Raw genomic sequence first — 15508 nt, 5'->3', positions numbered from 1 at the left:
GTGTTGTTGTGGTATGTTTATTTTAGGACAACACTTAAAAAGCAAACCATAAACAAAAAATATACATGTGTGGCTGAAGTTACTTCCACAGCTTCTTGATGGACATGTTCTTCTCGCTGTCTTTCTGCATCACCTGGAGACAACACGGATACTTACGTTCATGTGGTGCTGACATGGTGAGAGATTTCTAATACTTTGCTCCTCTTATAATTATAACAAAAACTGAACATTACTTAAACAGCTCAGTTTTGGATGCAAATCGTGCACTGGAGCTGAATACAACAATGTTTCCCATGCATACAGTAACTTCTGGCAACTCTGCAACTACTTGTGATTTCCTTCACCACATTAGACCAACATAGGATTGTTTGCTAGTCATTACAACTACATACATTTTATTTAGCACAGGGATCATTTAATATCAGTTACAAGATGGCTGCCCCTCTTTCCTCAATGATTGTTTTCATCTGTTCTATTCTTGCAAGGCCATGTCTCGGCTTTCATCAAAACGTGTATATTGTCAGAAGTTGTATATAACTTCACGTCAAGAGAGTCCCCCATTACTGTGCTGTAACCACAGAAGGAGCGTATAGGATTCTGAGCCAGGACTACTCATCAAGCCGGCTATTCCATTGATCATCATGGACAACAAAATGGATCACGTACGCTTTCGGTTTTCTACCCAACAAATTGTGAGAGAATGTTGTGCTTACATACTGTAGGAAACATGACTTGATGACAACATCAAAAGGCTATTGATCTACAACAGCCAACACGCTACCGTCAGACAGCAGAGCTAATATAAGGTTGGGACACAGGTTCAATTGGGTCTTAAAAAACACATTGCGAAACAGCGTCGCCATTTAAATAAATCAATGGAATTGGTGCCAAGACTAGAAGATATGCTCCACAGGGACCCCAGTGAGACTCCTGCTTTCCCCCCTCATCTACTGACTACTTTACTGCCTCAATAGTTAACCTATCGCTGGGTTGCAATCAAGTGACCTAGAGACACATCCAGGTACTTACGGGTTTCAGGCAATGAAACCTGTCTAGAGCCACATTAGGCTACTATTTATTTACCGTTGATCATCACCAAGAGGTTAATGCTCACAACGACCTCACTTCATTTGACACTCACGCTATTTGCATAAGAAAAGATTAAAAGCACATCATGTCTTTACATCTGAGGGATCCACAAATTAAACAATCTGTGAAAAACAAAGTTAGACTTATTTGTGCATCGTTAAGTAACAATTGGTTGACTTAACGAGTGCCGTGCTGCTGTGATCGTGACGCTAATGAGAAAAGGGATACGTTTGTTTGCAGCAAAATACAACAACTGAAATATTTATAATTAGGACTTAACATGACGTTAGTTTATTTGCACAAGCAGGTCGTAGTTATATGTAGGCATAACAACCACAAAAGAACGCAAACTAATGTGATCTAATGTCCTTTCTTACATTTAGTTCCGCTATCAAACACTACTAACAAAAGTAGAGAATAGACTCAATTGCATCACAGAAAGTGTTCAAACATTTTACAAAGTGATCGCTGCAGACACAAGCATGGTCCGATTGTATGCCACCAGATGATGAAAGTGATATTTCTAAGTGTCATTTTCATCAACGCACTTTCGTTTTTTCCCCTGACTTTATTACTTTTATGAGCCATTTCTTTCAGAACTCTATGAAGGCGCTCTCCTATATCTTTATTAGGACTGGAACACCCAAATACAGCAATACGGCATTTTCTGATCAAACGCTTCTCTCTCTCACTTGTTTTAAATCAAACTGCTTGACCGTCGTGTGAATTACACCATGAAGAAGAAAATCGGATGTGATCTCTTATGCAATCCGGCTATAGTAGAACACGATCCAATATCAAAATGTTTTGATCATTCAAAGCATTCACTTCTTGATTATTCATCCCTTCGCGCTCCAAAAAAGTATTAAACGCCATAAACATGAGTATGGCATGATGTAACAATTGCAAACTTGTAGATAAGTTGTCCCCGCTAGATGGACGTGTCCACCTGTCAGAACAGTATAATAACAAACATTTACACAGCATGAACATTCCAGTTAGTGCAGGCTGCACTTGGCCTACTGCATGACGAGCATAACTAGCTTTGACTCCAAGCAGCAGCCTAACCACGGTGCGCCTGAAAGCGTGAACAAGTCAGTTGATGTAGACTGCACTCGGCCTGCTCTAAACACACTGAAAAACGCGCTAAATATACGCCTCTCTCCTTTCCTGGCAACACTCACAAAACACATCACTTCTCCATCCTTTTCCCAGAAGTCCCACTCCCCAGTCAAAGCGATTGACTAGAACTCCATAGCCAGCTGGTACACCACAAAAGCAACATGACTTGATCAATATACATTGATGTCTGTTTTAGACGGACATCAAAAAATAATACTACTTTGGCTAGAAAAATAGGGGAATTCCGCTAAAAAAGACCATCTGGGATCCCAGGCTCCAACTGCTTCACCATGTCAGTCCTGTTTTTGATTATTTCTTTCTTTCTTTAATTCAATGAATCTCATGCATTTCTTCTGTTTTACACTCACTTTCTTTGTACTAATGGTTGGAAAGACATTTCTAGCCATTAGATAATGCTAGCAAGAAAGACTAAATGTTTTGGTAAGATCTTACGGGTTTCACTGTGACATTTGCCACACAGACTAGCGGTGGGAAGGTTCATACATTTTTGCTCGCAACCTGAAGCTTAAGAATTAGCCGAAAGACAGCTCATATCCTAAAAAGTACCACCGTATATGCATTCATACTACTGCCTTAAAAAAAAAAAAAAATCTAAATATTTTTATTTGTACTGTTTTTTTGTAATTAAACCACAGAGAGAGAGAAATGTGATTTCAATGCTCTGTGCCCTCAGTGAATTGACCACAAAAACTAATCAATCTAATCAGACTGCTGTGTACACTTCTGTTAGACACTTTTGGCGACTAACATGAGGATAGATAGAAGGGAGACCAACCTTTGCCACAGCCATCTCAAAGTCCTCCTGGTTGACGTGCACTCTTCTTTCTCTCAGCGCATACATGCCAGCTTCCGTGCACACTCCCTAAACACACATTAATATTTTTATGATGCTAACAAATGATCATCCATGAGGCAGCTCTTACCTTAACCTCAGCGCCTGAGGCTCCGGGCATTAGCTCGGCTATCTTCCTCAGGTTAATGCCGCGTGTCAGGTTCATCTTCCTGGAGTGGATCTTCAGGATGTCCAGACGAGCCTGACGGAGAAGAGGTGTGTGTGAATGTAGGACATCGTAAGGTCGTAGGACATCGTAATGTCGCAGTACACACAAGCAGATACCTCTTCATTTGGAGGCGGGAACTCGATCTTCCTGTCGATCCTGCCTGGCCTGAGCAGAGCAGAGTCCAGGATGTCGATACGGTTGGTGGCCATGATGACCTGCAGGAGTCACAGACAAGATTGGGACTAGATGGCTTTGCAGAGGGTGAAAATGTGTGAGACCTACCTTGATGTTCTTGGTGGCCTCGAAGCCATCCAACTGGTTAAGGAGCTCCAACATGGTCCTCTGCACCTCGCTGTCTCCTCCTGAACCTCCCTCCAGGCGAGATGAGCCAATGGAGTCGATCTCGTCCATGAAGATGATGGAAGGTGCGTGCTCTCGGGCCATGACGAACAGTTCACGTACCATGCGAGCGCCTAGAAGTGTGATGTAGAAGTTTAATTAAATCAAAAGTGAAAATAACATCTCTAAATACGGTTGTATACCAAATTTGAGAAAAATCTGTCATGTTCAAACTCATTTAACATCAAAGCTACAGATACTAAGCAAAGTAAGTCTGGCTAAGTTTTTGTCACGATATCAGGATTTCAGTGGTCGATACCAAGATAAAAATAAATTAAGACATTAAAAGCGCTTTCGTTTTTACCCCCGACTTTATGAACCACTGTTTTAGGAACCCATCAAAGCTCTTTTGTATCTCTCTATTTGAACAACTGGCACACCCAAGAACATAACAGCAATTTGGCATTTTCTGCTCAAACTCTACACTCACTTGTTTTAATGCTACGCTAAAGCCGGTTGACCATCCTGTGAATTAAGCCGTGAAGATGATGCATTTACAAAATTAGAATGCATTGACCTAAGATACTTGTCAAAATTGTCCAACAATGTATTGTACCAATACAAGTGAGGATTTTTGCATTTAAACATTTTATTACATTATTTTTTTAAACAAAAAGCACACACTCTATGGTGGTAAAATAAGTGTAAACAATAAAAACTGGATTAATATTAATATTATATATATATATATAAAACTTATTGTTATTGCTATTATAATTATTTTACATGTTGTGGTTTATTCATTACTAATTTATATTTAGGTTTCTTTTAACTATATTTAAAGTTGAGGTTTGGTGGTGCAACAAATACTCATGTTTTCAAATTAATTGATAATCATATAATTAATCGTAATTTTAATATCAACCAAAATAATCGTAATTATATTTTTTTCCATAATCGTTCATCCCTATGTATTACAGCACAGTATTTGTCTTATTTTCTATTATATTGTGATGATCAATAGAGATATTCACCAAGCAAAACTTCTGTTTCCAAGTTAAGTCCTTACACGGCTAACCAGTGGCTAAGCTTGACACTATCTTCCCCACAACAATCTCAAACTTTTCAACTTTTTGATGATCTTCATCTTCAACTTGTGCCTCATTAAACACATCTCCACATTGGTGAGACTTTGGCACACGCAATGTCAAAAGACAAAGAAAAGCAGCATGGGACATTCAGCACAGCACTTCAGGCTAACAAGACTTCTATCAGCTACCAAAAGCTGCCTGGCCAAAGTGGAGATGAACTCTTGATTAAAGATACACTTTATCTTTGGAATCAATAACAGCTTTGGTTTGAACAATATAGAATGACAACACAGAGGCGCAATGCTAACAAGACAGAATCCTAACAAGTAACAACAAAACTCATGATTGCAGGTAGCTGCGACTGTTGGCTCGGTGTTTCAGCATGCGGAAGCCTAGTTTTGATTAGAATTATCCTGGATGTGACCAAGTATTTCCACATTGTGGCCGTGTTGTCGTGGACATGAAACAACCATGGTAATAATGTAATAATGTCTGTTTTCTACAGACATCAAAAGATATTCCGACCATAGTAATAATACAGTGAGGACTGTAATCAATAAAAATATTCAATGCAAGTTGCGATGCATACTGCTGCCACAATTCTATCATAAATTGTCTTGAGCGAGGGCGAAAAGGACTTGCAAAATCTGAAATAGTCAGATTTGTCACAGGACTCTACAAATAAATATTTGAAATCTGCGGCTCATTTTAGACAGCAGGTGTTATTAGTGCTCACACGCTGAGAACTGACTCGTCTTGACGAGGAAAAAGTGTCGTACAGTCTTCTGAACTAACTAGGAATGTAACGTATCAAAATCTCAGTACGATATTATCACGGTATTAAGGCAACTGTATGAGATTAGGGTGGTTTATGTCTCCCCCCCAAAAAATGCCATAATGTGTCAAATGAAGTGGCATGAATGTTTAGGATAAACAAACTAACTGTAATTGGACAAAAACATAATGCTTACATTTTCTTATATTTATTACTACAAACATGTACTGCTAAGTGTAAAGAATAGTGTGGGAACATCCAAAAAACTTACAGATGAGTGTCTTTATAGCGACAAACATCCAGTGTAAAACAATGTTCACTTAGTGTCTTTGAACTTTTACTTTCGGAGAAGGAGCATCCTCCTTAGTGGACATTTTTTATATCAGTTTGGAAAATGCTGTTCCTCAAAAAAGTTAACCAACAAATTTAACTTTTAATAATGTAAGTACCTCACAAACTGATGTCAGCCTTCATATAAGTTTTCTGGGTGACAGTTTATGAGGCTGCGACATGTCTAGGGTGCCTGCTGCCTTCCACCCGAGTGCAGCTCGATAAGCTCCAGCCGCCCCGCAACATCGAGAGACAAATGGTGGAAAGTTAAAGTTAAAGTACCAATGATTGTCACACACACACATAATAGGTGTGGTGAAATGTGTCCTCTGCATTTGACCCATCCCCTTGATCACCCCCTGGGAAGTGAGGGGAGCAGTGGGCAGCAGCGGTGCTGCGCCCGGAAATCATTTATGGTGATATAACCCCCAATTCCAACCCTTGACGCTGAGTGCCAAGCAGGGAGGTTACGGGTCCCATTTTTGACTCGGCCGGGGTTTGAACTCCCAACCTACCGCTCTCAGGGCGGACACTCTAACCACTAGGCCACTGAGTAGGAAAGATGGAATGAGGATTTATTGAAGAGCTCTTTAGTTTATTCATATTTCCAACTGTGTACAGTTTTTTGGGGTGATTTCCCTCCATGCGGTGCGACATGACCAGCTGGCTTGAGACGAAAGTGGTGCTCTTTGTATTGCAGAATGCAGACTTTCTTACCGCCGCCAAAGAGGTTATGTTTTCAACAGTGTTTGTTTGTGTGACTGTTAGCAACATAACTCATACAGTTATGGATATATGATATTTTCAGGAAATGTCCAATAAACAATTCCTCTCATCTAGTACTGACACACTTCACTTCCTGCTTACGGCGTTCCACACCCCTCATCTTGTCAGCCCCACGCTGTACAGAGGATTATGGGAGATGGAGTTTAGTTTTGGACCTGGCCAACACTAAAGCGCCAGAAAAAAGTACATACCGAATTTTTACTTGATACAGTCATGTCATTATTGTAAAAGTCTTTGAAACCGCAATATCTACAATACCGCTACACACTAACCACAGTACTAACAATACTGAAAAAAAGCTGGTATCAATCAAAACAATGTCATATGGATTTTTTGGTAATCTGAGGGTTTACTATAAGCAGTCTGGATTCTAGCATTAAAGCTATAATTTGTTCTACTACCGCTGAGACCTAATTAAAATGGTTGAAAAATATTGATATGGGAAGCAGTAAAAGGTTACATTATTAGCTTGCTCACCTTCTCCAATGAACTTCTGAACCAGCTCAGACCCTGAAACCCTAATGAAGGTGCAGTCAGTGTGGTGGGCCACAGCTCTGGCCAGCAGGGTTTTGCCTGTACCCGGAGGTCCGTACAGCAACACGCCCTAAAGACAACGACACTGTCAGGGAACTTCCTCAACTTGAGCATCACCTACTGCTCACCTTTGGTTGAGCAATACCCAAGGCTTCAAAAAGCTCAGGGTGCTTGACAGGCAGCTCGATCACTTCCTTGATCTCCTTGATCTGCTTGTCCAGACCTCCAATCATCTCATAGGTGGAGTCTGGAACCTTCTCCACCATCATTAGGGACACCAGAGGGTCCACCTTGTTGGGGAGGATCTTGTGCAGAGTGTAACTGTCGTTGCGAAGTGCAACACGACAATTTGGGGTCACCTGTAAGACAGCAACCCAAATCACATCAAATCAACTTTGTTTATAAAGCACATTTAAAATTTACCACAGGGGTAGCCAAAGTGCTGTACAATGGGCAAGTTAAAATATAATACGAAAACCGAGCAAACAACACAACACAAACAGAACATGATAAAAAAGATGAAATCTATCTAAATTATCCTGGTCTTTATTTTTATATATGTTGTGCCCTTGAGACTTGTAAGAAGGACTATTAAAGCCACAAATCCCATTAAAAATACAGTACATTGGAAAAAAAGTTACAAAAATGACATACTAAAGAAAACATTTTTATGATAGTTACTTGTAATATTACAACTTTTTTGTCATAAAAAAAATGTATCTTCATCCACCCATTTTCTATACTGCTTATCCTCATTTGGGTCACTTCCATTCTACTGGTACCGTATTTTTCGGATTATAAGTCGCTCCGGAGTATATGTCGCACCGGCGGAAAATTCATAATAAAGAAGGAAAAAAACATATATATACGTCGCACTGGAGTATTGCTACTACGGATAATTTGATCAAAAACTCCCTAAAACAGCCCACTACCTATAATATAGGCTTTTTAAACATAAGATCATTGTCTCCCAAAACGTTATTAGTTAATGATATTATCAGAGACAACAATCTTAACGTCATCGGTCTCAGCAAAACCTGGCTTAAACCAAACGACTTTTTTGCGCTAAATGAGGAATGTCCTCCTAACTTTACACATGCGCATATTGCCCGTCCGCTTAAAAGGGGTGGGGGGGGTCGCACTAATATACAACGAAAACTTTAACCTTAGTCCTAACATAAATAATAAATATAAATCGTTTGAGGTGCTTACTATGAAGTCTGTCACACTGCTGCCTCTACACCTGGCTGTTATCTACCGCCCCCCAGGGCCCTATACGGACTTTATCAATGAATTCTCAGAGTTTGTTGCTGATCTAGTGACACACACCGATAATATAATCATAATGGGGGACTTTAATATCCATATGAATACCCCATCGGACCCACCGTGTGTAGCGCTCCAGACTGTAATTGATAGCTGTGGTCTCACACAAGTAATAAATGAACCCACGCATCGCAACGGTAATACGATAGACCTAGTGCTTGTCAGGGGTATCACCGTCTCCAAAGTTACGATACTCCCGTATACGAAAGCATTGTCCGATCATTACCTTATAAAATTCGAGGTTGAGACGCATGTTCGTCAAACTAATAATAATAATAACTGCTATAGCAGCCGCAACATTAATACGTCCACAACGACAACTCTTGCTGACCTACTGCCCTCGGTAATGGCACCATTCCCAAAGTATGTGGGCTCTATTGATAACCTCACTAACAACTTTAACGACACCCTGCGCGAAACTATTGATAACATAGCACCGCTAAAGTTAAAAAAGGCTCCAAAAAAGCGCACCCCGTGGTTAACAGAAGAAACTAGAGCTCAGAAATTATTATGTAGAAAGCTGGAACGCAAATGGCGCACGACTAAACTTGAGGTGCACCATCAAGCATGGAGTGATGGTTTAATAACTTATAAACGCATGCTTACCTTAGCTAAAGCTAAATATTACTCAAATCTCATCCACCGTAATAAAAACGATCCTAAATTTTTGTTTAGTACGGTAGCATCGCTAACCCAACAAGGGACCCCTTCCAGTAGCTCAACCCACTCAGCTGATGACTTTATGCAATTCTTTAGTAAGAAAATTGAAGTCATTAGAAAGGAGATTAAAGACAATGCGTCCCAGCTACAACGGGGTTCTATTAACACTGATACGATGGTATATACGGCGGATACTGCCCTCCGAAATAGTTTCTCTCGTTTTGAGGAAATAACATTAGAGGAATTGTTACAACGTGTAAATGGAATAAAACAGACAACATGCTTACTTGACCCTCTTCCTGGGAAACTGATCAAGGAGCTCTTTGTATTATTAGGTCCATCAGTGCTAAATATTATAAACTTATCACTCTCCTCGGGCACTGTTCCCCTAGCATTCAAAAAAGCGGTTATTCATCCTCTTCTTAAAAGACCTAACCTCGATCCTGACCTCATGGTAAACTACCGACCGGTGTCTCACCTTCCCTTTATTTCAAAAATCCTTGAAAAAATTGTTGCGGAGCAGTTAAATGAACACTTAGCGTCTAACAATCTATGTGAAACCTTTCAATCCGGTTTCAGAGCAAATCACTCCACGGAGACAGCCCTCGCAAAAATGACTAATGATCTATTGCTAACGATGGATTCTGATGCGTCATCTATGTTGCTGCTCCTCGATCTTAGCGCTGCTTTCGATACCGTCGATCATAATATTTTATTAGAACGTATCAAAACACGAATTGGTATGTTAGACTTAGCCCTGTCTTGGTTTAACTCTTATCTTACTGATAGGATGCAGTGTGTCTCCCATAACAATGTGACCTCGGACTACGTTAAGGTAACGTGTGGAGTTCACCAGGGTTCGGTCCTTGGCCCTGCACTCTTCAGCATCTACATGCTGCCGCTAGGTGACATCATACGCAAATACGGTGTTAGCTTTCACTGTTATGCTGATGACACCCAACTCTACATGCCCCTAAAGCTGACCAACACGCCGGATTGTAGTCAGCTGGAGGCGTGTCTTAATGAAATTAAAAAATGGATGTCCGCTAACTTTTTGCAACTCAACGCCAAAAAAACGGAAATGCTGATTATCGGTCCTGCTAGACACCGAACTCTATTTAATAATACAACTCTAACATTTGACAACCAAACAATTAAACAAGGCGACACGGTAAAGAATCTGGGTATTATCTTCGACCCAACTCTCTCCTTTGAGGCACACATTAAAAGCGTTACTAAAACGGCCTTCTTTCATCTCCGTAATATCGCTAAAATTTGCTCCATTCTGTCCACTAAAGACGCTGAGATCATTATCCATGCGTTTATTACGTCTCGCCTCAACTACTGTAACGTATTATTTTCGGGTCTCCCCATGTCTAGCATTAAAAGATTACAGTTGGTACAAAATGCGGCTGCCAGACTTTTGACAAGAACAAGAAAGTTCGATCACATTACGCCTGTACTGGCTCACCTGCACTGGCTTCCTGTGCACTTAAGATGTGACTTTAAGGTTTTACTACTTACGTATAAAATACTACACGGTCTAGCTCCATCCTATCTTGCCGATTGTATTGTACCATATGTCCCGGCAAGAAATCTGCGTTCAAAGGACTCCGGCTTGTTAGTGATTCCCAAAGCCCCAAAAAAGTCTGCGGGCTATAGAGCGTTTTCCGTTCGGGCTCCAGTACTCTGGAATGCCCTCCCGGTAACAGTTCGAGATGCCACCTCAGTAGAAGCATTTAAGTCTCACCTTAAAACTCATTTGTATACTCTAGCCTTTAAATAGACTCCCTTTTTAGACCAGTTGATCTGCCGTTTCTTTTCTTTTTCTTCTATGTCCCACTCTTCCCTGTGGAGGGGGTCCGGTCCGATCCGGTGGCCATGTACTGCTTGCCTGTGTATCGGCTGGGGACATCTCTGCGCTGCTGATCCGCCTCCGCTTGGGATGGTTTCCTGCTGGCTCCGCTGTGAACGGGACTCTCGCTGCTGTGTTGGATCCGCTTTGGACTGGACTCTCGCGACTGTGTTGGATCCATTGTGGATTGAACTTTCACAGTATCATGTTAGACCCGCTCGACATCCATTGCTTTCCTCCTCTCTAAGGTTCTCATAGTCATTATTGTCACCGACGTCCCACTGGGTCATTATTGTCACCGATGTCCCACTGGGTGTGAGTTTTCCTTGCCCTTATGTGGGCCTACCGAAGATGTCGTGGTGGTTTGTGCAGCCCTTTGAGACACTAGTGATTTAGGGCTATATAAGTAAACATTGATTGATTGATTGATTGAGTATAAGTCGCATTTTTGGGGGAAATTTATTTGATAAAATCTAAAACCAAGAACAGACATTTGAAAGGCAATTTAAAATAAATAAAGAGTGAACAACAGGCTGAATAAGTGTACGTTATATGACGCACAAATAACCAACTGAGAAGGTGCCTGGTACGTTAACGTAACATATTATGGTGAGAGTCTTTCAAATAACTATAACATATAGAACATGCTATATGTTTACCAAACAATCTGTCACTCCTAATCCATAAATCCGTTGAAATCTTCTTCCTCAATGTCGCTTCTAAACAACTCCAAAGGTATGCGCCGCTTCCTCTTGTTGTTTTCTGCTGCATATTTCACTACGTCCAGCTTGTAATGTGCAGTACATGTCCTTTTCGGTGCAATTTTTGTTCAGCCCGTCTCAGTTTTTATAACGCCAACGATGAAATGATCCATTTTAATAGCTACAGCAGTAGCATATAGCATTCCATGACCCACAATGCACTTCTGCCATGACCCTCTCCCGCCGAATTCTTATTGGTTGACGTGTATGTGACGATTGCTGACATTTTCTTCGTCTCTTCCGCAAATGAGATAAATATTTTTATTTGATATTTTATGGTAATGTGTTAATAATTTCACACATAAGTCACTCGAGTATATGTCGCACCCCCTGCAAAACTATGAAAAAAACTGCGACTTAAAGTCCGAAAAATACGGTACTTTAAAAAGCCCAAATCTTTGCAAAATCGATTTAATGACTTAATGCTTTTAAATGACTTGCGAAAACCCTGACAGACAAACAACCATTCACACTTACATGCATACTATTGACAATTTACAGCCTTCAATTAAAAGTGCTGTTGCAACTTAGTCAGTAACATTTTCCAAGGCAAAACATATAGTAAGATCACAACCAGCTAAATTGTGTTACTATTAGCATTTTAACGCAACACATTTGTTTGACAATTGTCTAAATTCTTTGTATTTCTGAAATAAATTTTTTACTCGCCGAAATGATTGGTGTTCATGGCGGTCACTTATCCGGTCTTGTTGACGCGTACGCGCATGAAAAGCGACAAACTAATTGCATGTTTATTGACAACTTATTCTCAAAAGTGAGTCAACCAACTTCAAATGGCTGTTGTACAGCGACCAGTGCGCAAACTATAAGAGTAAAAAGAGGCTTAAATCTTCCTAAAAAAAAAAAAGACTGGTCAAAAAAGACTTGTTGAGTGATAAAGGGTTATGCGTTTGTTGCGTTCCAAGACATATCGAACTATTGTGCTCCAGATACCATTCTACACGACAAAACAGAAGAGAACTTGGAAAACCATGTAGGTCTCCAACTCCTTTGTGCAGCTGGGTCAAGGAAATTGGTATTATCCCGGATAAATATGCATCGATTTTTTTCTCGTGTCAGGTCACATTTCATGATTCAACTTTGTGTCAACCACCATGTTTGCTGCTGCTGCATGCGGCGTTTACGAGTAGTGTAATTTCCCCCATCCATTTTCTACCGCTTGTCCCTTTTGGGGTCGCGGGGGGTTGCTGGCGGCTATCTCAGCTGAACTCGGGGGGTAGGCCCATTTTTATCAAAATATAACTACAGATGTTCACATTGTCTATGTGCTGAAATGCTTTCTTATAATATCCATTCATCTATCCATTTTTCTACCGCTTTTCCTTTTTGGGGTAGCGGGGGGTGCTGGAGCCTATCTCAGCTGCATTAGGGCGGAAGGTAAGGAGGCAAGTTGCCACCTCATCACATGTCCAACACAGATAGACAACATTCACACTCACATTCACACACTAAGGTCAATTTTAGTGTTACCTATCAACCTATCCCCAGGTACATGTTTTTGGCGGCAGGAAGAAGCCGGTGTACCCGGAGGGAACCCACGCAGTCACAGGGAGAACATGCAAACTCCACACAGAAAGATCCCGAGTCTGTGATCGAACTCAGGACTACTCAGGACCTCGTATTGTGAAGCACATGCACTAACCCCTGTGTCACCGTGCTGCCTTCTTATAATATTTCAACTCTAAAAAAATATATTTTATTTCCTCCTACTATTGAAATGTGGGAACAATCTCATACGTGACTACTTACATCATTGATGTCTATGTTCTTGTCCACATCCACCACAAATTTTCCTTCTGGGTGCACCTGCAGAAAATGAAATTATTTTTTGTTAAAATGTTTCAAAAAGAAGTGTGCTGGCCGCAAAACAGAGAAGGAGCATCCAACAAACCTTGACCAGAACTTTCTTTTTGTCCATCACCCTGACTACTTCTCCCACGTAGGAGCCCTGCTCCTGAAGTAACTGCAGCTCTTCACGCAGGAGACGCACTAAAACCCAAACATTTGGTTACGGATCAATGCCACTTTTAAACCAAAATACTATTTGAACTAGGGCTGGGCGATATATACGATATATCGCAGGTTTGTCTCTGTGCGATATAGAAAATGACTATATCGTATACATTCTCACGCAGTTGCTTTTAGCTACAGGCGTACACTTCAGGCTCTTCTCACTCTTTTCTGTCTTTCGTTCTCCACAGACAAGAAGGCGCACATTCTTACATACGTCACATACTGTCACGTCACACGTCACATACATGTCCGCCCTCACAGAGCAGAGAGGTCACCGACGTCCCACTGGGTGTAAGTTTTCCTTGCCCTTATGTGGGCTCTACCGAGGAAGTCATTGTGGTTTGTGTTGTGGTTTGTACAGCCCTTCGAGACACTAGTGATTTAGGGCTATATAAATAACCATTGATTGATTGATTGATATCGCGATATGGCATAAAAATATCGCGATATTAAAAAAAGGCAATATCACCCAGCCCTAATTTGAACACACCTTTCGCATTGAGCTCATTTCTTTGAGCCTGCAGTCGTCTGAGATTCTGGCTCTTATCATTCACAGTCAGCTGTGGGAAAGGTCAAGTTATTTTTTTCCAAAGAAATGCTGCACAATTCCACAAACTAAACAAGTAGCTTACCTGTAACTCTTCTATTTTGGAGAGGTAGTATTGGCGGAGACCTGTTCCACCTTTACTTTCTCCCATCTCCATCTGACAAAATCAAACATTTGGGATTAGCAGAAGCCATTAGCTCCAGACATGTGAATTTTTTTTTTCACATTTGACAAACACTAGGGTGTAAAAAGCATCAACAGCGTGCAAGTGAGGCAGAGTCAAGCACCTGTACAACACCTCCAGGCAACTTCAACCCTTTACTAATACCCTCCTCCATTCACATCCCATCTCCCCAGATTATAAATAACCTAATGTAAATAATCAAATGTACTTCTAATTTATTTTCTTGCTCTTATGCTATCTGAACTCACTATGTTCTCTGCCCGCTGTACATATCATGCTAAGTAAGATCTAAAGTGTTTCAATGTCCATTTTTCTGTTGATGCAATTGTTGATGACTGAAGTACTGATATCAACCGAAGCTCCTCATCCCACCCCCAGATTGTAAATAATTCAATGTATATACTATGATGATTAACTTGTGTGATGACTGTATTATGCTGATAGTAAATATTTGTACCATCAATTGATTAACGTGGACCCCGACTTAAACAAGTTGAAACTCGTATTCGGGTGTTACCATTTAGTGGTCAATTGTACGGAATATGTACTGTACTGTGTAATCTACTAATAAAAGTATCAATCAATCAATACCAATGTATACCAATTGTTGGCTAGCTAGCTAGCCAGCAGCTACAAGTAAAAGCACTCGCAGTTGACATAGTATTTATGATATTTTATATTTTAATAGAAACAAATATGCAAACTATCGCAAGCAAACAACATCTAGTTGAGAAAATAGTTCCTAAAATGGTGAAATTGACAGGAGAAGGAGCTAGCTTAGCTACAATGATACAGCAAACCGTTAGCCGGGTTTCAGTGTTATTACAACATCACAAAACTAGTACGTTATAATTTAAATATACTTGAATTAACTTGACAGAGCAAAGTGAAGATAATTAAAGGTGAATATGCCCCTAAAAACATAAAATACGAAAAAAATTAAACCTACATTGTCGCTCCCGTCCCCCTCCATCTTGAAAATCATGTTTCCGTTTGTGAGGTGAAACATTTCCGGTGCGTTTCTTCTTGAAGGGAGGGAACGTATAAATATGT

At 40.5% G+C, this 15508-nt stretch overlaps 1 protein-coding gene across 1 annotated transcript; it reads right to left on the bottom strand.

Moving 5' to 3' along the window:
* Position 1: 1 nt before the first annotated feature.
* Positions 2–15508, bottom strand: psmc5 (proteasome 26S subunit, ATPase 5). The gene is made up of 12 exons (XM_061909515.1): positions 15405–15508; positions 14357–14428; positions 14215–14284; positions 13603–13700; positions 13461–13517; positions 7217–7447; positions 7032–7158; positions 3516–3706; positions 3350–3448; positions 3156–3266; positions 3008–3094; positions 2–133 (listed from the first exon to the last, which is right to left on the bottom strand). Exons 1-12 carry the CDS (start codon positions 15462–15464, stop codon positions 80–82), a joined length of 1257 nt encoding a protein of 418 aa, XP_061765499.1. The 5' UTR covers positions 15465–15508; the 3' UTR covers positions 2–79.

The sequence above is a fragment of the Nerophis ophidion genome, linkage group LG08 (genome assembly GCF_033978795.1).
Source record: "Nerophis ophidion isolate RoL-2023_Sa linkage group LG08, RoL_Noph_v1.0, whole genome shotgun sequence".
Classification (NCBI taxonomy): Eukaryota; Metazoa; Chordata; class Actinopteri; order Syngnathiformes; family Syngnathidae; genus Nerophis; species Nerophis ophidion.
The sequence above is the reverse complement of the archived record's forward strand: the minus strand, read 5'-3'. Positions and strand labels throughout refer to the sequence as shown.